Source organism: Myotis daubentonii, chromosome 5 (genome assembly GCF_963259705.1).
Source record: "Myotis daubentonii chromosome 5, mMyoDau2.1, whole genome shotgun sequence".
NCBI classification, from domain to species: domain Eukaryota; kingdom Metazoa; phylum Chordata; class Mammalia; order Chiroptera; family Vespertilionidae; genus Myotis; species Myotis daubentonii.
The window spans coordinates 35,158,037-35,184,778 of NC_081844.1; the positions used below are offsets into that span (position 1 = coordinate 35,158,037).

Consider the following 26,742-nt stretch of genomic DNA (forward strand, 5'->3'; position numbering starts at 1 on the left):
TACAAACCATGGGTCCTCCTGCCTTTCTTCCATCTCTCCCCCTCAAGTCCTTCCTTCCCTTTTTATCCCATGTGTATTCTTTTCTTAATCCTCACCCGAGGATATGTTTTTGTTTTTGTTTTTATTGATTTTTAGAGAGAGGAAGGGAGAGAGAGATTCCCCAGCTTGGAGTCTCACATCACAAGGCTGTACATTTCTGTGAAAGAGAAACATCGATCAGTTGCCTCCCACATGTGCCTCAACCAGGGATTGAACCTGCAACCTTTGTTGTACCTGATGACGCTCCAACAACTGAGCAGCTTGTTCAGGGCCCGATATCCATTCTGTAATCTCTGTTATTCACTCCCTACACCCACCCTTCCCTCCCTTGTCCCTCTCTAGCTTCCTCATACCCCAGTGGCAACACTCTAACCTTGGTGAGATTTGATTCTGCCACCCTGCACTTCCATCGCATAGCTGGGCATAGCTGGAGAAGAGAAAACATGCTGCCATGCTGATTGGTCTGACTTGAGGCACCTGATCACTAAACCCAAGTGGGCCCAGTCGCCCGTCCAGCGGGCTTGCCACCCGTTTCTAGCCCATCCCCACGCTCAACTCCCGGATGCCTGTTCCTGCTTCACGTTCTGTTTCCCATTTGACTGAAAACACAGAAGCAATGAGGAAATCGCTTCCTTAAATTCCCACCACAATGGAACCATTGACCCGCGTCCAGGGCCCCACACTTTGCCTCCCCTTTCATCACTGTAGTCGCAGCGTTTGTGCTCTTGGCGAGCCAACACCCTGGACTGCACAACAGATTCCTTCTTCTCCTGCTTATTCAGGGACCTAACTCCAGCAATTCTGCTTTGTCAACGTTTCCCTCCACATGGTATTGCTCCATCAGCATAAGCCATACTGCTACTTCTTCCATCTTAGAAAAATAAAACAAAAAATCTCCCTTGACCTTCTTTCCCCCTCCACGTGTATCGCCTTGCGCAGAATTTCTCGAAAGAATTGCAAGTACCCACGGCCTCCAACTCCTCTCCTCACATTCTCTCCTGAACCCACTCCAATCAGCCTCCTCCCACCCAGCTTCACTGAAACTGCTCTTGCCAGGTGTGATGGGCTGACCTGTGTCCTCCCTCCCCCCAAATTCCTATGTTTAAGCCCGAATCCCCAGCCCCTCAGAATGGACTGTGCCTGGAGATGGGGCCTTTAAAGAGGTGATTAAGTGAAAATGACGGGGTGTCTAATTTGATGGGTATCCTTATAGGAAGAGAAAATTTGGACACACAGAGAGACAGCAGAGTCACATGTGCCCAGGAAAAAAGATCATGTGAGGACACAGCAAGAAGGCAGCCGTCTGCAAGCCAGGGAGAGAGGTCTCAGGAAAAACCAGCCCTGATGACACATTGTTGTTGGACTTCCAGCCTCTGGAACTGGGAGAAAATACATGTCTGTTGTTGAAGCCACACAGTCTGTGTGGTATTTTGTTACACAGCCTGAGCTGACTAATACACCAGGTCGCCACTGACCTCCAATGGCTCAGCCCAATGGCCAGTGCTCACTGCTCTTCCAACGTGACCTTTCAACAGCATTGGCATAGTTGGTCACCCCTTCCTCCTCAATACACTTCCAGGGCTCAGCCCTCTTCCTTGTTCTTTCACTGGTTGCTCCTTCTCATTCTCCTTTGCTGCTCCTCCTCACTCTCTACCCTCTCACACCTCTCAGCACGGCCTGAGCCAGGGCTCTTTCCTTGGGCCTCTCCTCGTTTTCACACACCTCACCGGCTTGCCAGCTCTAACCTAAAAGTGTACAACCAGACTGAGTCACCTCTCACCTCCTCCACTTCCTCTGAGGCACCAGCATTTCTCACCTGGATTATCCCACTGAGACTTGACCCCAGGCACCCTCTACCAGTCCCCTGATTCTTTTCCCAACCTCATGACCAGGGGCCTTAAAATCAGAGTCTGCATTCCAGGCACAAGGGTCCCCTTCCTCTCTTTCAGGTCAAAACCTAATCCACTGTACTCTGGCTTCTCTCCACCCAATCCGCGGCATGGCTTTGCTGGAAAATTGAACGTCCTGCTGCAGCCAGCGTAGCGTTTCTAACATGCAAATCAGACCTTAACCTTTCACTTCTGTGAAACCATTTGCTGACTTCCCAGTGTCTCCAGATGCCCGACTCCTATAGATGGTACAGGAAACCTTTTCACGATTTGGCTTTAGCTTCATATAGTTAAGAGTGTTGCCCAGCTGGGTGTGGCTCAGCAGTTGAATGTTGACCTAGGGACCAAGAGATCACTGGTTTATTAATAATTTCCAGTCAGGGCACACGCCTGGGTGGCAGGCTTCAACTCTAGTAGGGGTCATGCAGGAGGCAGCTGATCCATGATTCTCTCTCATCATTGATGTTTCCATCTCTCTCCCCCACTCCCTTCCTTTCTGAAATCAATACAAAAATATTTAAAAAAGAGCATGTGAGCTGTAGAGTCAGTGAATCTGATTCCAATCGCTAGAGATTGAATGTTCATGTCCCACCAAATTCTTATGTTGAAACCTAACAGCCAGTGTGATAGCATGAGGAGGTGGGGGCCTCTGTGGGGTGATTAGATCATGAGGGTGGAGCCCCCATGAATGGGATTAGTCCCTTTTATAAGAGACCCCAGAGAGCTCCCTCTCCCCTTCCACCACAAGAGCCCACAGTGAGAAGACAGCTTTTTATGACGCGGGCTCTCACCAGACACCAAATCTTCTGGCACCCTGATCTTGGACTTCCCAGTCTCCAGAACTGTGAGAAGTCAACTTCTGTTGCTTGTCGGCCACCCAGCCTACGGCATTGTGTTACAACAGCCTGAATGCACGGAGACACCAGTCCTTCCTAACACTGTGCTCTTGGGCAAGTTACCAGGTCTCTGTGCTGTGGTTCCTTCATATGTCACTTGGGTATAATAATGAGAGTCATCTCACTGGGTTGATGTGAGGATCCAATGAGCTCATACTCGTGAAATGCTTAGAGCAGGGCCTGGCCTGGCCGAGCTCGATGAGTGAGTGTTTATTACCTCCCACCACCACCCTCCCTCAGCCCGAGTGCTCCTTCCCTGGGCTTGGGAAACCCTTCCCTGCCCTTTCTTACAGGCACCCTGGGGCCTGCCCTCGGATAGTTTGCTCCCGCGTCTATCCCTGCAGGAGGCCTTCCTTCCTCCCCAGGGCAGACTGAGGGCTCCTTCTCCTCCCCTCTAACTGCACTTTGCTTGTCTTTCCTTCCGAGTGTTAATCAAATTATAATGCAATGTCTGCTCACATGTCTGTGTCTTCAGGGGATTTGAAGCCCCTTGAGGGCAGGAACCGTGACCTTTACTCCTGCATTCACCAGCAGCACCCTGAAGCCCAGTAATCTATATATATAAAAGCCTAAGCAACTGTTACAACCAGTCAACTGGACGACCAGTCGACCAGTTGCTATGACTATGCACTGACCACCAGGGGGCAGACGCTCAATGCAGGAGCTGCCCCCTGGTGGTCAGTACACTCCCACAGCCAACCTCCCATGGCGGGCCAACCTCCTACGGTGCCTCCTCCCAGCTGGCCGGCCCTGATGGGCCCCCATCGCCCCAATCGCCAGCTAGGCCAAGGGACCCCACCCGTGCATGAATTCGTGCACTGGGCCTCTAGTCTTTCAATAAATGAAGTCACAGATCGTTTGATTTGTCTTAAACTTATGTCTCTAAGCTTCCTTTATCCTGGCGAATAAGAATGTGTTCCGTCATTCCACAAGCAAAGGTGTCTCCATGTGGAGGACACAGTGCGAGGTGCTGGAAACATGAAGATGAATCCAAGGCGTTTGGCCTCAAGGACTTAGAGTCCAGAGGAGACTCAGGTGCACAAGCTGTAGCCTAAGTGTGATTGGACAACTGACAAGGGCCAGGGAGGCAGGGCCAGAGGCCTGGGAAAGAGACAGAGAGGGGCCAGGGCTTCTAGACTCAAGGGACACTGGATAAACCTGGGAACGAGGTGAGAGCGGGGCCCACTGACCTGGAGACACAGAGCCAGAATGTGGAGGAGCTGCATAGCCAAGAGTGTGACCCCGAGTAGAACCAGACCAGTGGTTCTCAACCTTCTGGCCCTTTAAACACAGTTCCTCATGTTGTGACCCAACCATAAAATTATTTTCGTTGCTACTCCATAACTGTAATGTTGCTACTATTATGAATCGTAATGTAAATATCTGATATGCAGGATGGTCTTAGGCGACCCCTGTGGAAGGGTCGTTCGACGGCCAAAGGGGTCGCAACCCACAGGTTGAGAACCGCTGAACCAGACGGGCTGCAACAATACTCGGGCAGTGAGGCTGTATGGGTTCCAAATCCTGCATGTCCTTCCCACTGGACCACCTGTAGGCCAGCTTTGTGTTTGGACCAACCTTGAGCTGCTGGGCAGCGGGGAGAGCAGGAGGAGAGAGGGGGACAGGCCAGCTAGAGTGATGGTGACAGGGCCTTGTCTTGTGCCTCCTGAGGCCCTCGATGCCCACAGCCAGTGGGTAGCACCTGCTGGGTGCCTGAAAAGCACCTTTCTTATTGAAAGATGAAGAGGAAACAATGAAGGAAGGAATGAGCAAGGGAATGAAGGGCAGGAACCAGGGAGCAAGGTCCCTGGGTGGGGAGAAATGGGGGAAACAATGAAGAATGGCCATGGCCTGACTCATCACCCCTCCATTCAGGGTATCTCCTGGGGCCCCCTTCCTACCCAGGGCCCTGCTGTCACTGCAAGTCCTCCTCTCAGCCCGCCCACCCCAGAGGGCACCAGGCCAGTAGCATTCCTCTCAGAGCCACCCTCACAGTCCCAACCCCTGGAGTAATGCCGCATAGAACATGGCACAGTAGCGACGGGGAGTTGGGTGGAGGAAGAAGGCAGAGGCTCCTGTTAGCACCAATGTGGGAAGGAGCTCTCGGGGTGTCTGGGCTCCGGTCACTCTTCCCTGTCCCCTCTGCAAGACACCAGGCTCCAGCCAGGGACCATGAAACCCATCCTCAGCCCTTCTGGTGGCAAACCTCAGGAAAGCCTCCGGGAGCCAACTGCTCCGATGGGGGGGGGGGGGGGTGGGAGTCGCCAGCCTCATGCACACCACAGAGCCGGGAGCCCTCAGGACCCAGGCTATCCCTTAAAGGTTCTACTGTTTCAGAACTTGGACTGAAAGAACTTGCTCCGTTTCCTTGAGTATCTATCTAGGCTTCATGAGGAAGCTCATTAACTGAAACGGTGCTTTCTTTAAAAAAAAAAATAAGTTTTTATTGATTTTTAGAGAGAAAGGGAGAGGGAGAGAAACATCGATTGGCTGCCTCCTGCACACCCCCCAACCGGGGATTGAACCTGCAGCCTGGGCATGTGCGCTGACCCGGAATCACCCAGTGACCCTTGGGTGCACGGGACGACACTCAGCCAACTGAGCACACTGGCCAGGGCAGAAGCAGTGCTTTCTCTAGTACAGTGGTTCTCAACCTTGGCTGCACATCAGAATCACCCGGGAATCTTCTTAAAATCCTGATTTCTGGGCCTCATCCTCTGGAAATTCTGTTTCTTTGTTACTAATGTTGTGGCCTCACCCCATAACAAAGAAACAGAATTTCTGGAGGATGAGGCCCAGAAATCAGGATTTTAAAAAGATTCCCAGGTGATTCTAACGTGCAGCCCAGGTTGAGAACCACTGCTCTCGCAGAAGGTTAGAGCCAGCTTTAAAATGCTATCCAGGCCGGGGCCCTGGGAAGCGGCGTGGGTATTTCCCGGGAAATCCTGGGTGGCAGCTGCTCCTGACTCTCCCCCTCGTCTCTCCCTCTCCTTTCTCCCCGTGTCCCCAAGATTGGCAGGGACCCCGCAAAGGTCAGGGAGGTGAAACACATGTGTTTTGAGGGTCACCTGTGTGTGAGGCGCTTTACGTGGCTTATGTCACCCCGTTTCCCCGCTGCTCCTGTGAAGTGGGTAACATTATTCCCATTTTGCAGATGGGGACACTGAGTGTTAGAGGGTCAGAGAAGCAGGTGGCCCCCTCAAACTAGGAAACTACAGGATTTAGTAAAGAGAGTGGTCAGGGTGTAAGAAGCCCACAGGGTTAAAGTGGTGTCTTTGGGCTGTAACCACCGCCAGCCCCAGGGTCAAGGAGGGGCCCAGGGTCAGAGAAAGCCAGTGAGGAGAGGGTAGCTCACAAGGAGCTATGACCTTGAGGGGAAGGACACAGCAGCCTGAGGTGACTCCATAGAGCAGGAGCTGGGCAAGTAGATACCCCAACCTCCCTTTCTTCTGTCCTCCCATCTCCTTTCAGGGAGCTCCCCAATAGCCAACCCCAGCCAGGCAGAGAGTGGGCCAAATGGTGGTGAGTAGGAAGGAGGGGCAAGCAGAATACACCTGCCCCAAGCCCAAGGCCCACAGCCACTCGGTCTATGGATTCAGCCCAGACCTGCCAAACTTCAAAGTCCGGGCTCCTGCCCCCTCCCGGCTGCTCCCCACCTTGTGGTAGGACGGTCCTCTGGGCAGAGAGACCCGGGACCCACCCCCAGTGACCACATGTGCATCCAGACGTGCTCCGCCCTCTGCTCTGGTTTCGCAGGGACAGAACCTGGGCGCACCTTGGAGCTGCACGAGTTAATTCCCTGCTCATCTCCTGCTTCAGCGCCCAGTTCTCCAACCTGTAGAGGCGGGGACCCTCCGCGAGGCCCCAGGCAGACCCTCCCAGGAAGCCCACCCCTCCCCTTGGGCAGCTGCCCAGCAGCCCTCGTCTGCGCCAGAGGAACTGGGGAGATTTGATTGATGAGAAAGTAGAAGTGGGGGTCCCCCTGGGAGAATAATTTCACTTTATGGGGAAGGAACACCGGAACGGGGAGCTCGGGCCCTAAACTCAGCAAGCGGGCGTCCAGGCGCAGCCAGGAGCATGTGTAACTCATTACCGCCGCGAGCCTCCACCTGTGGCCAGTGGAGGATGCTGAGTGTGGTGGAGGGTCTGAGGCTGCGGGGTGAGCTGACGGCAATATTTTTCTGACACTGACACCTCTCTCTGACCCTCAGAAAGGGCCGGACCCAGCCAAACACCACCCCGCCCAGGCCTCCTCCTCGTCCGCCTCCTGGCGCCAGACTAGAGAGGCTTGCGGCTATACAGGCAGCAGCAAAGAAAGGACCGGGGAAGGTGAGAGGGGACGGAGGGGAAGGGGGAGAGGAGAGAGGAAGGGGGTGGGGGGAGCAGGCCCAGCAGGTCCCTGTTGGGTTTCTGTTCAAAGGGCGGGGTACATGGCATCGAGGCCAGAGGAGGCCTGGCTGAAGGACCTCGGAGGCCTAAAGCTGCAGTTACTCCTTCTGCGTTAGTCCAGCAAAGCAGGTGCAACCAATGCCTTGCAGGTGGAGACATGGAGGTGAGGAGGTCCCGCCCTCGGGGCCGTCCCAGCACCAGGGGGCTCCACGGGGGATGCTGAAAGCTCAGACACAGGGGGGAGGCAGGTCCTGAGAGGTGCCCCCAGCAAGGGGTGCAGAGAAGGGGTGTGGGAGGGAGCCTTGGGGGACACAGGAGTGGGGCAAGGCTTCTCGTGGAGCGGGCAGAGGAACCCAGGCACTGAGCAGTCCTCACCTTCCCTGCTCGCCTGGGAAGTAGGAAGGGGATGGATAAAGGCAGGCTGGGAGGGGACAGGCAGGGTGGGAGGGGAAAAGGAAGGAGAGCAGAGGAGAGGAGGGGAAGCTGCCAGCGCGTGACCTGTGAAGTAACGCGTTTGCCCCTGACCTCTTGAAAGTCCCACCTGCATTGAAATCCAAGTCATACCCTATATCTGGGCTGCATGTTTGCAACCGTGTTCCCCAGATCCCAGAGTCCCCAGGGCCAAGAGGAGGCACCTCCTCTCTTCCCCACGTCCCTTCCTCCAAGGGAAGAATCTGGAAAGGACGTGGACCCCTGTGAGGCCCACCAGACGGTACTGTTTTAATTCACTCAAGGCCCACGAGTGGCTGGGCTGTCCCTCCCTGTCCCCCCTCTGCCCTCTGTCTTCTTTCCCATCAACTTACACCCCCCTTCCCACCAGCCCCACCCTTCTCTTCCCTCTCCGGTTACACTCTCCAGCGAGGAGGATAAAAAAAAAAGCAAAGTCCTGGGGAGACAGATCAAATCTGGCTGGAATTTCCCCAAGTCAGAGCCCATCATTTTCCTCCTATAAACAAAAGGGAAGGGGGTGGGGAGAGGAAAGGAACACACAAGCTTTTAGGTAGCTGGCTGCATCTCAACACTCTAGTCTTTTGGGGTTCCTTGTGCCCCCCCCCCACACACACACCTGGCATCCAGGAATGAAGAGCGGGGAAGACCCAGATGATTTGGAATTCAGATTTAGAAAGCATTTGTTTGGCTACCTTTAACTTTCAAGGACCCCGTTTTGGTTCATTCATTCATTCATTCATTCAACAAATACTTAGTGAGCACTTACTATGTGCCAGGCTGGGAGGCATCAGTGAACAAAACAGAGATGCCGCCCTTGTCCAGTCTGTTCTTACCATGAGAAACAGACAGTGAATGATAAACACAATCAATAAAAAAATGACAATGTAGCCCTCGCCCGTTTGGCTCAGTGTATAGAGCATCAGACTGCAGAGTGAAGGGTCCCAGGTTCAATTCTGGTTAAGGGTAGCTGGCTTGCAGGCTTGATCCCAGGTTGCAGGCTTGATCCCCAGTTGGGGGCATGCAGGAGGCAGCCAATCAATGATTCTCCCTCATCATTGATGTTCCTCTCTTTCCCTCTCCCTTCCTCTTTGAAATAAATAAAATATATATATTTAAAAAAAAGAAAATGACAATGTAATTTTAGAAGGACATAAGACTATGTGAAAAAGGGGTCAAGAGTGCAGGGGAGGCAGGAAGGCCTACTGGGGAAGGTGAGATTTGAGCAAAGACTGGAAGGAGGTGAGGGGGTGAGTTGAGTTGGTTGGGGGAGCAACCTTCTGGGGAGCAGAGGCCCCTGCTGAGCATGCCAGCAGGTTCAACATGAAAGTCGGCTTCCTCGGCCAGGTCAGCGCCTGGGTTTTTACTCCCATTGAGGCGGGAGCTTTTGCCTGGTTTTGCTCAGGGTAGTGTCATGTCCCAGCTTAGGTTTTAAAAGGGCCACACCCTACATGCAATGACCAAACCTCCTCTATACACAGAGTGTTAGAGCTAGACAGCACCTCAGAGACACCCCAATGCTCCCACTTGGCAGATGGAGACACTGTGGCCCAGAGATGGGTTGTACCTTGGTCAGGTCACATGCTTTGGGAGAGGTGAGTCAATCTCGATCCCACATCTTCCAACCTCTCCTGTCCATATATTGTGGGGTGCTGGGCCTCACGTTACCCCGGAGGAGACCTGCTCTGATCAGATCTCCCCATGGCTGGGGGGATTACGGGGTGGGGGTGGGGGCTAGAATGCACAGTGGCTAGGGTTACTGTTATTTTTCAATCATCTGGTCCCATAATCTTTGTGTTTTAATTCGGAGTTCAGAAAAATGGAGAGTAAGATAAGGTACGAGGAAAAGAATATGATGGCCCAGTGGCACTTCCAACCCCAGGCCTCTTCTCACCCTGGGGTCTCCCACCCTGTCCTTCCCACACTGGCACCCAGGCTGGGCCCGGTGGTCCTTCACTCACCACCACTGTGCTGGACCCCAGGTCTCTTGCTCAACCAGGCCTCCCTACTGATGGGCCGTGGGAAGAGGGCTGGAGCAGGGATACGAAAACCAGCTTGGCCTTTGCCGAGGTGCTGGTGGGGACATGCCGAGCCTGGCCAGTGACCGAGTGGCCCAGGGTCCTTCCTCTCTTCCCGGGTGGCATTGACCTGAGGAAACACTGGCCTGGCTTAGTGCAGCGCAGCCAGTCATACTTTCCCCACCTGCCTCTTTTCTTAGAAAGTTGTGTTCAGTCTTTAAGGCCTATTCCCGAAGGGCTTCTCCCTGCTTGACTTCAACAATCGCATGTATTTTTGCCTGCTTTATATGTGGGGTAATCATCCACATGCCAGTCTCTTCCACTGGGATCATAAGCGCTCTGAGGGCAAGGATGGTTTAATTTCTCATGGGAGCGTGCCTGGCACCTAACCAACAGCTTGACACATTGTGGGTTCTCAAAATATGCTGGTTGACTGGGATCCAGAGGAAGGGATGTAACGGTGGGCAGTTTACGAGGGCAGCATGAGGGGGTGTAGTGGTCACAAGCCCAAATGTGCCTTGTCTTCTCTCCCCTGAGACTGCCCTCAATCGCTGCCTTTCTAAGCCACTCGGCGTCCCTTCCTGCACTTAGTACCTTTGGGGAGAATAAACAGGCTTGGAGCATGAAGGAGAGTCATTTCTATTTTGAGTGATTTCACAACAGAGGCGGCTAGCAGAGTGGAGCACAATGAACACGTGCTTGAAAAAAGGCCCGCATGACGACGGTTAATTTTGTGTTAACCTGATTGTGCCGTGACAGTGCCCAGGGTAAACATCATTTCTGGGTGTGTCTTGGAAGGTGTTTCTGGATGCGATTAGCTTGTGAATTGGCGGGCTCAGTGAAGCAGATTGCTCTCCCTAATGTAGGTGGGCCTCATCCAATCAGTCGAGGACCTGAGTTAGAACAGAGGGTGGAGGTATTTGCTTTTTTTTTTTTCCTGCCTGACTGCTTGAGTTGGGACATCTCACCCCATGTTCTCTAGCCCTCAAACTGCTATTTATACCACTGACTCCTCTGGTTCTCAGGCCTTCTGACTTGGACTGAATTACACCCCAGCTCTCCTGAGTCTCCAGCTTATAGATGGCAGACGGTGGGACTTCTCAGCCTCCATAGCCACGTGAGTCACTTCCTCACATTATATCACACCAGTTCTGTTTGTCTAGAGAACCTGACTAATACAGACTATCTCTAGTTCACTGACCATAAGTCTTTACAAGACTCTTCTGTGAGCTTCATTCTATTCCTCTTTGACGTGGGACGACACTCTCTACTCAATGCAAAGAGAAGTGTGTGCATTCATGCAGCAATTTTTTCAAAGCACCTACTAAGTATTGAGCTCTGTGCTGGATACCCAGGAGGCAGGCTTTTGGAAATGGATTGTTGGCTCCTAACCTGAGCGGGCCCAGGCTAATTGTTTCAGGTGTCTTTGTCTGACCCCAGTCTCACTCACTCAGAGGAGAGAGGCGAAAGGAGTCAGGAGACCTCTATGACTGGTGAGCTGAATTATCCCTCATGCTTTTCTCAGCCTCCATAAGCTCATCTGTAAAACAGCTCCTCATCTTGCTGATCACAAAGAGTTGTTGAGATGTATGAATGAGAAGACACTTGGAAACGACCCTTCAAAGCATGAAGTTCAACATAGGCAGTATGAGCAGGAGGTCACCCGCACCCTGGGGCAATGCCAAGGTTGGGGGTGGGGCTCAGGGCAGATCTCTCACCCCGAGACCGAGCCGTAGGCACTCACCATCCTCACACAGGTTCAGCTTGGACAGGCTCCTGCCATCGAAGGGCTCCTCGAAGATGGAGCCGGTGTCGCTCACAGTGTTCAGGTACATGGCTTTGTTCTCCATCCTGTCCTTCAGCAGCAGCAGGAGAGACATCAAGAGACGAGGGGAGGAAGGGGAGAGGCAGGGAGAGAGAGAGAATAAACTGTAGGTGGAAACAGAAGCGAGTGGGTAGAACAACGTGTCCTCCCTGTGGTCTGATCATTGGGCTGCTGTCCTCATCCACAGGTGACATCTACAGGTTGCTTAGGACTCTGATCCCCCCTCCCCGGTTTCCTCAGTGCTTCGAGGGCCAAGGCCCTTTGAGCCTTTCTGATAGTGGGTATCCGTCTTCTTTCTTTCAACAGCTCTCGGTGGGGCTGGCCTCCTGAGCTGGGGCTGGCACCCTCCAGAGACCTCTGACTTCAGGGCGGAGAAGAGGCCATAAATGAGCAGTTGCCAAACAACTGTCTTTCTCACAGCCAGAGGGATGGAGAGCGGATTCTGCTCTTATCTTTTTAAGTAATGAGATGCCACAGCTCCTGCATACCCATGTGTGCATGCAACACACAGGTATGCACACACACAAATGCATGCATGCACTTACACGCATACACACACACACACACACACACGCATGCACAATCAGGGTGTTCCAAGAGCCATGCTGGGTGGGGCCTGGAGGAGCCAATTCTCCTGACTCAGATGGAGCAATTTCTGAGCCTCTGGAGCCCTGAGCATGTCAGAGAGACATGGGTTTCTACTCTGTGTTAAAAGGAGGGAAGCTAGACACAAAGGCAGGTACGGAGACCACCAGCCAACAGAGCTAAGACCAGAACTACTCCCAACCTGGCTGGGCCGGTGGTGAGAGGAGCTGGGTTTAGTGGGGCCACGGGATGCTGAGGAGCAGGTGGCCTCCGTGGGGCCCCCCAGACACAAGGACCTGGACAACCTTGCACCCAGGAAGGGCCCTGGTCCTGCATGGCCTCCTGAGGCTGCATCATGGGGCCCTGCGGTCCTACCCGTGTTGTCCCAGGAACATACCCGGAACTGGAGAAAGTGCTCTGCTGTTGGAAGTGAACCAGGCCCGGTTACACAAGTGTGTACACCACTACCCCACTTTGTAACATACACACGTCCTGCATGTGTGACAGGACAACTGTATGTGAGGTTTCCGGTCGTCCCAGGCGAGACCTGGTAGATCCAGGTATGTTACAGGACTCTGGTGGGAACAGGGCCTCCTTTAGTTTGCTGGATTTCCTGCGTTTTCTATGATGCATTCTTTGTATAAGAAAATCCATTTTCTCGGAGCCAAATTACAAAGTATTTATTTACATAAAATACTTGATATCCTTTTCTCACATATATGCTCAGTGATTTTATAAATGACTCTCTAGCTGTTCATTTAGCTTGACCTTCATTCTGATGTTCTTTGACTCTATGGATATTGAATCCAAATAAATCCACTTGTAAAAAGTGATTTCTTAGGATGATAAAGGCTCCTGGGAGGATGGATAGGTGCCAGGCCCCGCGTGGAGCAAGCTCAGTTCTGAGGCCCGAGTGCCAGCCAGGGGTCTACCACCAGGAAGGAGGTGACGGGGGGGGGGGGGTGGAGGTAAGGGGGGGAGGCCACAGCAGGTGGCGGTGGGGGGACAGTGCCTGCTGATTGGAAGGAGCAGCCATCCAGTGAGTTCCCTTCGGAGGCAGGTGGGAAACATGGCATCAGGACCGTTTCAGTAAATAGGGATAAAGAAGGAGGAGGCTGGCCGAACGGCTCCTTCTGGGAGAGCAAACGTAAATCTGTTTCGTGACTTGACCTTTGCCTCCAGAGACCTCTGACTTTCAGAGGGATGGACAGTGGATTCTGCTCTTGTCTTTTCAAGTAATGAGATGCCACATCTGCATACCCATGTGTGCATGCAACACACATGTATGCACACAGAGACTCACACACATACATGTAAGCATGCACACATGCACACACCTGCAAACAGGCACTTACACACATGCACACATGCACACACACACATGCATGCACAATCAGCGTGCTCGCAGTCTCTGCGGGCCTTTCTTCCGGCCTGTGGGAGAAGGGGCAGGGGGGAGCCCACATTTCCGCCATGGTCTTTTTCCCCTGCACCAAGGGTTTCCCGGAGCTCTAAGGCAGCTCCTACCCCAGCTTCTCTGGGCTGCAGTTGTGTCCAGTTTGCTAGTCTCCCGATACCCTCCATCCATCCAAGTCCTCCACCCAGTAAGGGCCTCTAGGTGGGGCCCTGAACAGCTCCGCTGCTGCTAAGCTGCGGGGACCCTCCCTAGTTTCAGAGCACTGTGTGCAGCACCCCTCCCTCTGCCTCCATGGGATCCCAGCGAGCAGCAAGCAGGAGGCCAGTGTCTTCTGCCTGTGGTAACCCTCTCCTGGCCAAAGGAATGGCGCTGCTGCCCCGGGGCCACAGAGAGCCAGAGCCGCCTGCTGGAGGGAGGCGCTGAGACAGGCTTGGGCCGGCGTAGCCCCATCTTCATTTTCACCATCCGCTCTGGTGCTCAGCTCCAGGCCAGAGCTAGGATGCACTGCTTGTTACGTGGGATGTGTCCGTAGGGCGCCCCCATCTCTGCTCCCTCTGCACCCCTCAGCTGGTGGAGCCGGAGCCTGGGGAGCTGGGTGGGGAGACGGGCTGGCCGAGCAGGAGGCCAGATGTGAGTGAGATGAGATTGCAGATGCTCAGCCAGCTCTGCCAATGTTTGTTCCTTGGGAACGGAACCTAAGCATCTTCTTTCAAACCAACGTTCATTTTAGACCCTTCCGTCTTTGGTCTTACAGCCTTTGGGCCGAGTCTGTGCTCTCAGGCAAGGTACAGCGAACCGCCGAGTGTGCGATAATAGAGCGAAGCCCCTCACGTGTGCATACATCCCACGCACTGCAGTCCATTTGCCATCCGGGGCCTCTCTGCCCTCCCAGGAGCACTGGGAGGTGGTGTCAGTCTGTCTTTCCCATTTTAAAGATAGGCAGAGGCATAAAGAGGCAAGAACCAAGGATGTCGGAGAGGGGCGAGGCGCCACGCAGACGCTTCCCACCCAGGGCACTGGCTCAGCACCAGAGTGTTTTGTCCTGGAAGGGTGTAGCCACCCCTTTCGGCGACCACCTTTAGGGCCCAAGATGAGTCAGTTAAGGGGGGCAGGTGGGGCTCTGGGGGCAAGAAGAGGCCCTGGCAGCTGGAAGGGAGAGGACGAGGGCCATGGACACATGGGGGGTGCCCAGGTGCCCTGCGGAGGAAGCCCAAGGAGCCCGGACTTCTGTGTTTCTAGTCAGAGTGGGGCCTTGCTCCCCCACAAAGAAGACACTTTACCTCTTAGAGCAGTGGTTCTCAACCTTCCTAACGCCGCGGCCCTTTAATACAGCTCCTCATGTTGTGGTGACCCCAACCATAAAATTATTTTCGTTGCTACTTCATAACTGTAATTTGGCTACTGTTATGAATCGTAATGTAAATATCTGATATGCAGGATGTATTTTCATTGTTACAAACTGAGCATAATTAAAGCATAGTGATTCATCACAAAAACAATATGTAGTTATATATGTGTTTTCCGATGGTCTCAGGCGACCCCTGTGAAAGGGTCGTTCGACCCCCAAAGGGGTCGCGACCCACAGGCTGAGAGCCGCTGCCTTAGAGTGTCTTGATGGTGCATTTTAGAGCTGAGGCTCCCAGCCGTCCACAGCCCCACCCCAGGCGCTCTGCAGGCCAGCAGGCACGGGGGCCTGTCCTGGCTCCACTCCTGTTACTCGGGGCCTTGGCCCAATCAGCCGAGCTCGGGCAGCCCCAGGCCGCCCTTTCTGTGACGGGGGGAAGCACGCCTGCCAGCCACTCGGCATCGAGAGCTTCCTGTGGGACATGGGCGTGGAGGGGCTTTATGAGCAAGGGCACACGGGAGGTCGGTGGCAGGGTCCGGGAGAGCCATCAGCCCCAGCATCTTCTGGCTCAGCCGAGCAGCCAGCTAGGAGGGCCTGCCGGCTCCTGAGGCCTCCCGCCGCCCTGAAAGTGTCAGGAACAATGCTATGTGGGTGCCCTTGCAAAAGGCGATCGTGAACGCGGGCCAGAGCTAAGATCCGGCCCCGGCTCTCAGGGTCCCTCTCCGGGCCGCAGGAGGACGTGATCAATTCTTCCTGCCGAGGGGGTGGCATGAGCCTTGCTTGTTGCTGCAAAGACGTCGTGTCTGGGATCCAGCGCCTCATGCTGCAGGGCGCACAGCTTTTCTTTGGATTCCTAGCCGTAACGGGGCCCTCTCTGGAGAGTGGATCCCTAAGTGGGTTTTAAACCCTCTCCTCCTCTAACTGTACTCAGCCTCAATCACAACCCAAAGCTGGAAAGGTGTAGATGTTTTATAAATAAGCTCTCCCTTCATATATATTCCACCACCAGGCACGTGTGCACAGACACAGACACACAGGCACATACACACACGCACATACGCACAGACACACACACATGCACAGACACACACGCACATGCACAGACGCGCACACATGCACGGATGCATGCACATGCACACACATGCACAGGTGCACACACGCGCGCACATGCACAGACACACGTGCACACACTCTGCACATGTAGGGAGACTGTCACCCATACCCTCTGCTCCCTGAATAGGCTCTGGAGAGGTGTCCCGCGCCTGGAATAGTTGTCCCTAAGGCAATAGCTTCCTCTAGCACCCAAATGCAGACTCACAGTCGCCAGTGCAGACAGCTGGACGAGGGCCCCGTGGATCTCCTCAGGCTGCCACTGAGGCCTTCCCACCTGGGGCTGGCCCCTCCATGCTCCACAGCCTGAGGATCCCGGAACACCGTGTCCTCCCGCTGCCAGGTACTGGGACAAAGTTAGGGTCAAAGTGATAAAGACTCACCTTAGGGCCTCCACGGAGGCTGCAGAGGCTGTCCCCTCAGTTCCCGGCACCCATGGTGTCTGGAGAGGTGGCTGCTCCCGCCGCACTGAGACCTAGGCAGCCCCTGGGAGCCTGTCTCCACAGCCAGCCAAATCCAGAACAAATCATAGAAAGAGGCTGTAGGGGTGCCCAGTGACTCGTCTTGGGGGTCACTTCTCCAGGAGGATCAACTCAGGAGGCAAGGCTCAGCTTTGTGCCCGAGTGGGGGCCTGGGGCTGGGCAGCCCGGTCTTGGTGCCCCGCCTCGTTCAGCCAGGGCAGCGCTCTGGAGATGTCCTGTGGAGGCACCAGCAGCTCTGCTAGGTACTGACTGAGATGTGAACTGCAGCTGCTCTGGCGGCCAGTCTTTAAATGCGAAGTTTTTTGGAGCAATTGTGGAGGCCCACCTTGGGGTCTGGAACACGTCCCCCCTCTGGTGGCCACTTTTGGCATTACAGCCCACTCAGGGATGGCTGCTAGGCCCAGAGCCGAGTCAGCCTTGGTCTTCCTGTGCGTATTCGAAAGGCCCCGCTCAAAGTACTTTTCGGAAACCGTCTAGGGAAATGGCAGGTAGACCCGGCTTACAATCCATGCAAGGAAACCAGCCTTGTAAACTTATCTGTGGGACAAAATTGGCATTGTTTAACGCATCCCCCAAACTTAGCTTAAAATTACTTCATGTTTTTCCTAAAGCCACATCCACCCCAAAGGACACAGATTGGCCACAGTGGGGACATTCCTAAGAGCACCCCATGATTCACAAAGTCAATCTCAACATAACTCAGCAATGAAGCCGGCATTTATGGAGAACTGACATAGCACAGGGGCGAGGGGGGCGGGGCGGGGCGGGGGGAGGTGTTACGGGCGTGAGTAAGATGAGCTCCCTGTCCTCAAGGATGAGAGGTGGGCTCAGGAAGAAATAACTACAACCCTAAGCAGGATTGATTACATTTAGAAAAGGAGATCTAACCAGAATGTTAAGAGAGCAATAGCATTTCGATTGGGGTGGAGATGGGGGAAGGCATTAGGGAAATTCTAAAAATAGTCTGAGCTATGGCAGTACAGTCCATTTATGTGGACAGCCCCCCTCCCCACCCCCACCCCCCGCACCCCACTCCCCCAGGACAGAGCTCTGGAGGTGGCATTTATGAACAGGCTCCCGTTCATTGGTTAAAACTTCAGCCTCAGTACTTGAGGGTCAGATCTCCTGCATGAGAACAGTTTGCCAAGGCTCAGCTCTCTTCACAGTACAGCTGCCAAGCCACAGCTGGGTCAGAAATGTCCTCATCACTTTCAGTGACTACGCCTCCTGACCGTCCTGGAGGCAGCTCCAGTATGAGGCCTATATCACAGGGGGAAAAAGCAGTCATGATATAATCATGATAATAATAATAACAGTAATAGTAATAATAGAAGGAGGAGGAAAAAGAATAAGAAAAAGGAGAGAAAGGAAAAGAGGAAGAGAGGAGAAAACACTTTATAGTCTATGCCATGGACTAGGCCAGGGGTCGGCAAACTGCGGCTCTTTGGCCCCTTGAGTGTGGCTCTTCCACAAAATACCACGTGCGGGTGCGCATGTACAGTGCGATCGAAACTTCGTGGCCCATGCACGGAAGTCAGTATTTTGTGGAAGAGCCGGTATTTTGTGGAGGAGCCACACTCAAGGGGCCAAAGAGCCGCATGTGGCTCGCGAGCTGCAGTTTGCTGACCAGTGTGCTAGGCAATTCCAAGCGCTTTTCTCACATTAACTCATTGAAGCTTGACAACAAGCCTATGAGGTAGGTGCTACTATTATTCCAAGTTTACGAAGACGAGGGAACTGAGTAACTTGCCCAAGGCCAGGCAGCCTGAAGTGTACAGTTCAGTAGTGCTAAGGAGCTTCATGTTGTTGTGCAAACACCACCTCCATCCATCTCCAGAATTCTGTTCATCTTGCAAATCTGGAACTCTCTACCCATTAAACAACTGCCTATTCCCCCCGTGTCCCAGCCCCTAGAAACCACATCCTACGTTCTGTCTGAATCAATTGGACTAGTTAGATGCCTTGCTATGTTTTTATTTATGGCATGCTCTACAAAAAAAAATTCTTTATAATCTTTAGTGTTTTTGTTAGTTTTTAACCTATTTCATATCCAATTCAAATATTTCAAGAACATTTTTTAAAATTTTTATTTATTTTAATTGTCTAAAGTTTTACATATGTCTCTTTTTTTCCCAATTGGACCCCCCCCCCCCCCCCCAGGCATTCCCATCCCAGGCAAGCCCCTACTGCCCCAGTGTCTGTGTCCATTGGTTATGCTAATATGCATGCATACAAGTCCTTTGGTTGCTCTCTAACCCTCCCCCCCCCACCTCCCCTGCCATTTGTATCTGGATCTATTTTTGTTCATCAAATTATGTTGATCATTATATCCCACATATGAGGGAGATCATGTGATATTTATCTTTCTCTGACTGGCTTATTTCGCTTAGCATAATGCTCTCCAGTTCCATCCATGCTGTTGCAAATGGTAAAAGTTCCTTCTTTTTGACAGCAGCGTAGTATTCCATTGTGTAGATATACCACCGTTTTTAATCCACTCATCTGCTGATGGGCACTTAGGCTGTTTCCAAATCTTAGCTATGGTAAGAACATTTCTTATGCAGTGTTCACAGACTAGTGTTTATCTTTTTCTGTTGTTGGAATATCCTGCTGAAAAGTGTGTAATCTCCCAAAATCTTGAATTTGGATTTACTGTTTTAAAATGTAATTATTGTTTAATTATACCATGAATCTCATCAATTTGGGTCTTGTTCAGGAGATAGTTTTGGTAAAAATTATTGTACACACAAAATGATATAGGAATTTAACTTTTGTGGTTTTTATAAAATTTTGTTTGATCAATAGTATAAATGTTTTCTGATTTGTCATCTTATTGTTTATCTCAAAGCACTCATCTGATTTATTTTTGTTGCTGTTGCTAATACTCACCTGAGGATATTTTTTCCACTGATTTTTTTAGAGAGAGTGGGAGGGAGGGAAGGAAGGAGGGGAAGAGAGAGAGAGAGAAACATTGAAGTGAGAGAGACACATTGATTGGCTGCCTCCTGCATGTACCCCAACCAGGGCTAGGGATCAAACCAGCAACCCAGCTAGGTGCTCTTGACCAGGAATAAAACCCACAATCCTTTGGTGTGAGGGCCAACACTCTAACCCAGCCGTGGGCAAACTACGGCCCGCGGGCTGGATCCGGCCCGTTTGAAATGAATAAAACTAAAAAAAAAAGACCGTACCCTTTTATGTAATGATGTTTACTTTGAATTTATATTAGTTCACACAAACACTCCATCCATGCTTTTGTTCCAGCCCTCTGGTCAAGTTTAAGAACCCACTGTGGCCCTCGAGTCAAAAAGTTTGCCCACCCCTGCTCTAACCACTGAGCACACTGGCCAGGGTGGCAACCATCTGATCTTACTGAAATCCATCAACCACCTCCAGCCACTAGCCGCACTATCCTCTGCCAATAGGAGCTACATCTGAGGGAGGGTGGATGGGTCCAGGGAAAGGAGTTCCTCCGAATTGGAAAGCAGCCCAGGCATCTAGGATGATTTATGCCTGATCAGCTTTAAGTCATTCCTAGTGGTTTTCATTTCCTCCTCCATAAGTTTCTGTATCTTTTCCCCAAAATAATTAGGCGTGCTTTGTTCATTAGGAAAAGTACAATAACATCTTCAAAAGATGATTCAGAAGTAGTTAGGGACAAAGCCTCAGATTTATCGTATCAAATCCTGGACTTGAATCTAATGATTCTTAGTTATGTATCCTTGGGCAAATGACTACACGTCTTGGTCTCAGTATTCTCATTGGACGTAAATATAATAACTGATATTCCAGGGCAGTTGTGAGAATTGAGTGGGATAAGGCAGTGACTGTGAGCCCACTAGTTCCAGGAGATGTTCTTGGACTTTCTTGAAAAAGGGTTTTCTGGTCAAAACAAAAGGTGTTCCTTAGCTGCAGGACTTATCAGAGCCTTTAAGATGCTACTGAGCTCTGTGAGTCTCCAAGAGAGGGATGAGTAGTAAGGCTTCTTCATTCTAAATTGAGCAGAGAGCAGGGCTAGTATTCCGCAGGACACACTGACGGAAATGATAAGCTAAGGTAGTAAACAGACTTGTTTATAATTTAAACAAAAACAAAAACAAACTTTAGAAAACTGGAAGGCCGATTCCTGAGAGCCAAATAGTGAAAGATGTCTCATGCTATTGGAGTGTGGTGGTTGTGGCAGAATGCACGGGAGAACAATCAGCCGACATTCTGAGGGAGGAAAATTTAACCTTTATTTCTCAGATCTGCTAGTCCAGGGGAATTCCGGACCCAAAGCCTGAGCTGAACTCGTCGGGAGGCTCTGACCTATATATCTCCTCCTGTGGCGGCCCCTGAGGGTCTCCGCAGCTCCGCCCAAGTCAGCTGTGGCGGGGCCCTGGGGTTAGGCTCTGCAGCTCCACCCAAGTCAGTCAGAGTGGAGAAGTAAGACTACAGTTTTAACCAGATACTGAACTAGGTTACAGCCCGCCCCCCCCCGCCCCCCCCCGCCCCCCAGTTTTCCTTTTCATGGCGAGGAGCCATTCATTCTGAGATGAAAATAAAGCAATCCCACCTGTCACCTTCCTGAGGGAGGGACCCTGTCCCAGGTGTCATTGTCTCCCCATCCTGCAGCATAGCCCCATGAAAGTCAGGTGGATACCTAGAGTATGGCCTTCACCTCCTTGCTCAAGGTCATTGGTTGCTCACTGCCATGGGATCACCCTCTCTGTCCTGCTTTCTTTCACCTTGACCCCCACCCTCCCTTCTGTCGGTGCTTAGGCAAGTTTCTTCTTACTGCTCTACACCCACACCTATCCACTGAGACTTTGCCCACTGCCCACCCTCCACCCCTACCTTCCCAGGCTTCCCAACACAGTTCACGCTTCAGGACCAGCCCAGCCCTGTCCCTCCCTGAAGCATTCTCCACTGACTGAGCCACCTCTACTTCCGATGGCTCAGGGGCTGTCCACCTGCTCAGGTGCCTGAACAAGAGCTTTAGGTTGCTCTGAGCTCGCTGAGGTCAAGGTTCATGTGTTACATTCTTCTGTCCCTCCCCGCTCCACCCCCGAGCAGCTAGCCAGTGACAGGCCCAAAGCAAGTGGTACATCAACATTTACTGATTGTTGACCTGGGCAGTAGGCTTCAGAGACGCCTGGTGGAGAGAAGACTGGATTCCAAGCCAGGACACCCAGCCTTGCCTCCCAGCTCCACCCTCCCAAGCGTTGTGGGTATGAGCAAGTCACCGGACCTCTTTGCATCTTCACTTCCTCTTCTATATAACTGGGTTCCTACCTCTTGGCCTTCCCATCTTAAGGGTTATTACAAGGGAAAGGAATGTTGAAAACTCCAAGCACTTTGCAAGTGCGAGCCATTGGTATTATTTGTCAGAGCTGACAGTCCCTGACAGATGGAGTATTAATCACAACGTGGTTCCTTCTCTACTGTCCAGCTGTTGACAGCTGGCACTGAGTCCGACACAGTGGGATCAGGAGCCTCCGCCTTGTGGAGTTCTCTGCTCTTCATCCATCATGGAATCTACCCAACCATCTGCTTCATCTCCATGTGCTCAACTCATTTTCATTCATTCCCAGAAGGCATGGGAATGATGGATTACATGAGACAGCCCAGGTTGTCTGACACTGGTACAGGGTTGTAGGCAGTAAAGGTGATGATCCCCCTCCCCACCCTGTGCACAGGCCAGAGACCCAAAAGCAGGGCTTGCCCGCACCTTCTCCTATTGTCAAACTCAATGGCCCAGGGTACCCGAAGTGGGTCACCTGGTGAGGGGCTCCAAGGGGACTGCTCTTGGAGCTGAGATGATATAAATTTTGTTTGGGAGTTGGATGATGAAGTAATTTTAGTGTGAGGAATTTGTAACTGGTAGCCAAGCATGTTCATTCAAGTGAATCATAAGAAACTTCTCTAAACAGGCTGGGAATTTGAGCCAAAACTCAGAAGAGGAGATTTCATGGGATAAATGTAAAACACACAGCAATGTTGGGAAAACTCATTTGCCCACATACAAGATATAGGATACTAGGATTTTCAGGGGCACATGAAAAAAAAAAAACACCTAAAATTTTAGATGACTTTGAGGTTGATGTAAGTCAGCAGGAGTTGGGAGAAATGGCTACTTCAAAACGTAGGCTACATTGCCTGGCTGGCGTAGCTCAGTGGTTGAGCATTGATCTATGAGCCAGGAGGTCACGGTTCAATTCCTGATCAGGGTAGATGCCTGGGCTTCGGACTCAATCCCCAGTGTGGGGCATGTAGGAGGCAGCCAATCAATGGTTCTCTCTCATCATTGATGTTTCTATCTCTCTCTCCCTCTCCCTTCCTTTCTGAAATCAATAAAAACATTTTTTTTAAAAGATTAAGTTACAGCTTAGAGTGTTCCATGGGAATGACTAGGGTGGTGAAGGGTCCAGAAACTAACAGGAAAGAGAAGTGATTAGCCCAGAGCAGAGAGCACTCACGGGGACATGATTTCTGAAAATACATCAAGGGCTGTCATGGGGAGCAGTGTTAGGTTATTTTTTAACTATCTGAGAGCGGGCAACTTCCATTCAATAAATAGAAGCTCTTATTCCCAGTTGAGCTGTCGGGATCCGAGTGTCCTGGCTGATGGCTTGATATTCCCCACATTCATTGTTTAACCAGAGCCTGGAAAATGTGTGCTGGGCAGAGGTATGCAGAGGTGTCTCCTGCATCAGGTGACTGGTTGGACACAATGATCTCTGATATCTCCTGCAAGTCTAACAGAGCCTTTACATCAGAAATTTCTCCACCTTGATAAAAAAAAAAAAATAGCTTACAACTGATTGCACTGCCTAGAATGTTTTGGCTGGGGGAAAGAAAGAACATTCCATGCATGCTTTTAATATTAAGAATGAAGAACTGGAAACATTATATTCAATAAATAAGTAATAGCAATAATAAAGCTATTTCGGCTACATACAATGCCAGAAAGAGAGAAAAGAAGATATAAGGGGAAAAAGATGAAGAGAAATTGAGAAAGAGTTATGGAGATAAAATAGAAGACAATAAATGAAAAAAGAGAGGGAGAAGAAAAGAGGAGGGAGAGAAGAGGAAGAGGAAGAGGAAGGAATCAGAGAATATAAAGTGATATAATATTTTTATTTTTCTTCCTGAAGCATTGGATACATATCATGGCTAGTGCAGACTGTAGATTTTCTCTTTAAATTTAGATTTTATGTTTTTCAAAGATATGCATATATTTTAATAATCTTTAAAAAGAATCATATAGTTCTACAAAGCTTGTTATGAAAGCAACAACTTCCTAATCTCTCGTACCCATATCCTAATTACCATAGACACTCATTTTCAATATTTTAACAATTACTTTTTATATTTATGTCCACATTTCTAAGTAATACGGTTATGTTGCTACTTCTTGATTTTTTTCTTTTGTTTTATGCATTAGCCATTCCAACTATGGAGAAAAGAATTAACTTTATCTCCCACTTCATACACATTCCTCCCCAAATCCTCCTCGTACAGCTATATCATGCTTTTGCTTTGATCATTTTTCAGTTTGATTTATCATGACTATATAAATACTCTTCACAGCCAAGCATGCAGTATGTTTTCTTCTACAACATTTTGATTTCCATAGAGTTATTACTGGTCTTGTTTTTGTTGTTGTTGTTGTTTGTGTAGTTTTTTTCTTTATCGCTAATTCTTTTCCAATATTCCTACCTCCGGCACCATTTGTATCTATCCCCTCTTGATATAGTCAAATACAACACATATTCTATCAATTTCTATTTCTGTAGACATCTCCCCCAGATTTTCTGATTTGCTTCATACTGGGTCAGTTGCTCTCTACATCTATTTTGTGCAAATAATGTAGAGATTTTTCTTCTTCACCTTAATCCTGTCTTGGGCAGGAGCCTCTGCTTTCTGACTGTCCTGCCTTTCTCTTTCTTAGCTCACTTCCCTGTTTGGATGAAGCACGTTAATGGTGGAATGCATTTATAAGACCTTACATGTCTTGAAATGTCTTTACTTTTACCTTCATCCTTAACTGATAGTTTGAGATGTTTCCCCTCCAAACTTTGAAGGCATTCTACCAGTGTCCCCTGGTTTCAATGTGATGAAGTCCCAAACCATTCTTATTTCTGACCTTTATCTAGGACCGTCTTCTTGTCCTCTCTAGAAGTGTTTGAATTTTTCTCTGTAGCCACTGTTTCAAATTTTACAAAGATGAGTGTTGGTGTGAGTCAGTTTTTACGCATTATCCTAGGCCAGCAGTTTGCCAACCTGTGGGTTGCGACCCCTTTGGGGGTTGAACGACCCTTTCACGGGGGTCGCCTAAGACCATCAGAAAACACATATATAATTGCATATTGTTTTTGTGATTAGTCACTATGCTTTAATTATGTTTAATTTATAACAATGAAAATGCATCCTGCATATCAGATATTTACATTACGATTCATAACAGTAGCAAAATTACAGTTATGAAGTAGCAGTGAAAATAATTTTATGGTTGGGGGTCACCACAACATGAGGAACTGTATTAAAGGGTTGCGGCATTAGGAAGGTTGAGAACCACTGCCCTAGGCACTCAAAATATTAAAAAAAAAAAAAAGTGGAGGACTAAAAAGCGATCTCAAAGTTCTGGGACATGGATGAGTCGTCAGCTTAGCTTCATGGGTGGGGTTATCTGGATGGGTTGTTTTATTAGGAAACTCTGGTGTTTGTCTCTAAGATTTTTTTTCTTGTTGTTGTATCATCTTCAGCCCTCTGTGTGGAGAGTCTAAGACAGACTGCCAGTGTTCTGGGAGCTGAAGGGGGAACGGGGGCCGGAAAGCGCTGTAGGTTGTGTGTCTCCTTCTCTGGACTGAGTGCGTTCAGCCATGTCCCAGCACACACCGGCTCCCTGCCCTAAACATGCCACCGTGCGCCTCAGTGTGCAGACCGTGTCCACTGGGAATTTCGCACACGTAGGAAACAGGCTCATGAACCTCATTGTCTTTCTCTGGAAGCTCTCCGAGGCCCTTGAATGAGTAGAGGGAAGCTGCTGAGGGCCCAGACGAAAGGCAAATGGCCAGATCGCAGCCGGAGGTAGAGACTGAGCCAGGAAAACTACTCATGAGCAACAGCAGCCGTTCTGCCTTGGAGTCTCCAGGTCCCCATGTGTCACGTCAAAGATGAAGCCAGCGTGCCAGTAGGTACCATATCTATGTGGGCATAGTTGACTCCCCATTTGGTCACGTTCCTTGCTGCCCACTGCCACAGCAGATGGACAGGGAAAGCTCTTCCCCCTCATCTCCCTCCCCACCCCCCCTCCTCGGGGCCTGAAGTCCCAGCAGGTGCATCCTGGACCAGAGACTCTTCAAGATTCTGATGCTCTCTGACTGTGGGTTTGATCGAAGGGCCCCTCCTTTAGAAGCCATCATCCCAGGGAGCAAGGTCTGTTTTCTCGCCTTCTCCTTCGAGGGGTCCCCTCTCCAGCCTCCTCCCCTGAGTTTGGGCACACCCTGAGCCTGTTCCACCGCACAGCTGGCCTTCAGGCTGGTGGCGTATCTCCAGAGGCCACAGGCACTTTGCCGAGGGGTGAAAGCCCAAGCATCCAGGTGCCGACGTGCCAAGCCCACACCCTCGGCCTCTCTGAGGCCTGGCAGCTTCCCGGGCTCCTCTGGTGTTGACATTCCAGGATTCAGTTTAGCACATTCAGGCATGCAGACTCGTATGACTAGCACAGCTTGGCCCACATTCAAACCCCGCGCAGTCACTCCCACGCGTTCCCTTCCAGGCACCAGGCCCTCTTGTGCCTCATCTGTTCTGATGGAAGGGGGAAGGGTACTTCTGTGGGAGCCAGGGGACCTGCCACTGGTGGGCAGTTGGAAGGAGATTGATCCCTCAAGCAAACAGCAATTCTCTTAAAATTGCCAATGCGCTCTACATGGGAAGGAACTTTTGCAGGAACTCAACGTAGATGTAGAATAGAAAGGTGTGCCTGGTACCCCCAGGGCTGCTCCATTGTACAAATCCAGGGGGTGCCATTCACATGGCATTTGCTGGGAGTTGCACCCTGGAAGCTGCGTTGCCCTGACACCGGCTGCTTCCTTCCTATGTTGTCATCCAGTCTCTGTGTCATTTGGGACACAGTGCTCTACCCCTCCGACAAACTTCAGGCTAGTCTCGTAGAATGTGAGAGCTGGAAGGGACCTTTGAGTACAGTGACAACATTATTAACCTCATTTTGGAGATGAGAAGGCTGTGGCCCGAAGAGCTGAAGTCATGGTGCAGGCATCCCAGGCCGAAGGGGCAGGACCTGTAGCCAGAGTCTTGA

At 51.0% G+C, this 26,742-nt stretch overlaps 1 protein-coding gene across 2 annotated transcripts in view; it reads right to left on the reverse strand.

Moving 5' to 3' along the window:
• SCARA5 (scavenger receptor class A member 5) overlaps nt 1–16,714 on the reverse strand; it is a 112,079-nt gene extending 95,365 nt beyond the window's left edge. Inside the window, exons 1-2 of one of the 2 annotated variants that reach the window (XM_059697553.1) lie at nt 16,341–16,714; nt 11,423–11,534 (exon numbers count right to left, since the gene is read on the reverse strand). In XM_059697553.1, coding sequence (XP_059553536.1) covers nt 11,423–11,528 — 106 coding nt within the window. In that variant the 5' untranslated portion in view covers nt 11,529–11,534; nt 16,341–16,714. The remainder of the gene's footprint in view (nt 1–11,422; nt 11,535–16,340) is intronic. The other variant, XM_059697552.1, reaches the window with a different exon arrangement.
• Nucleotides 16,715–26,742: the final 10,028 nt, after the last annotated feature.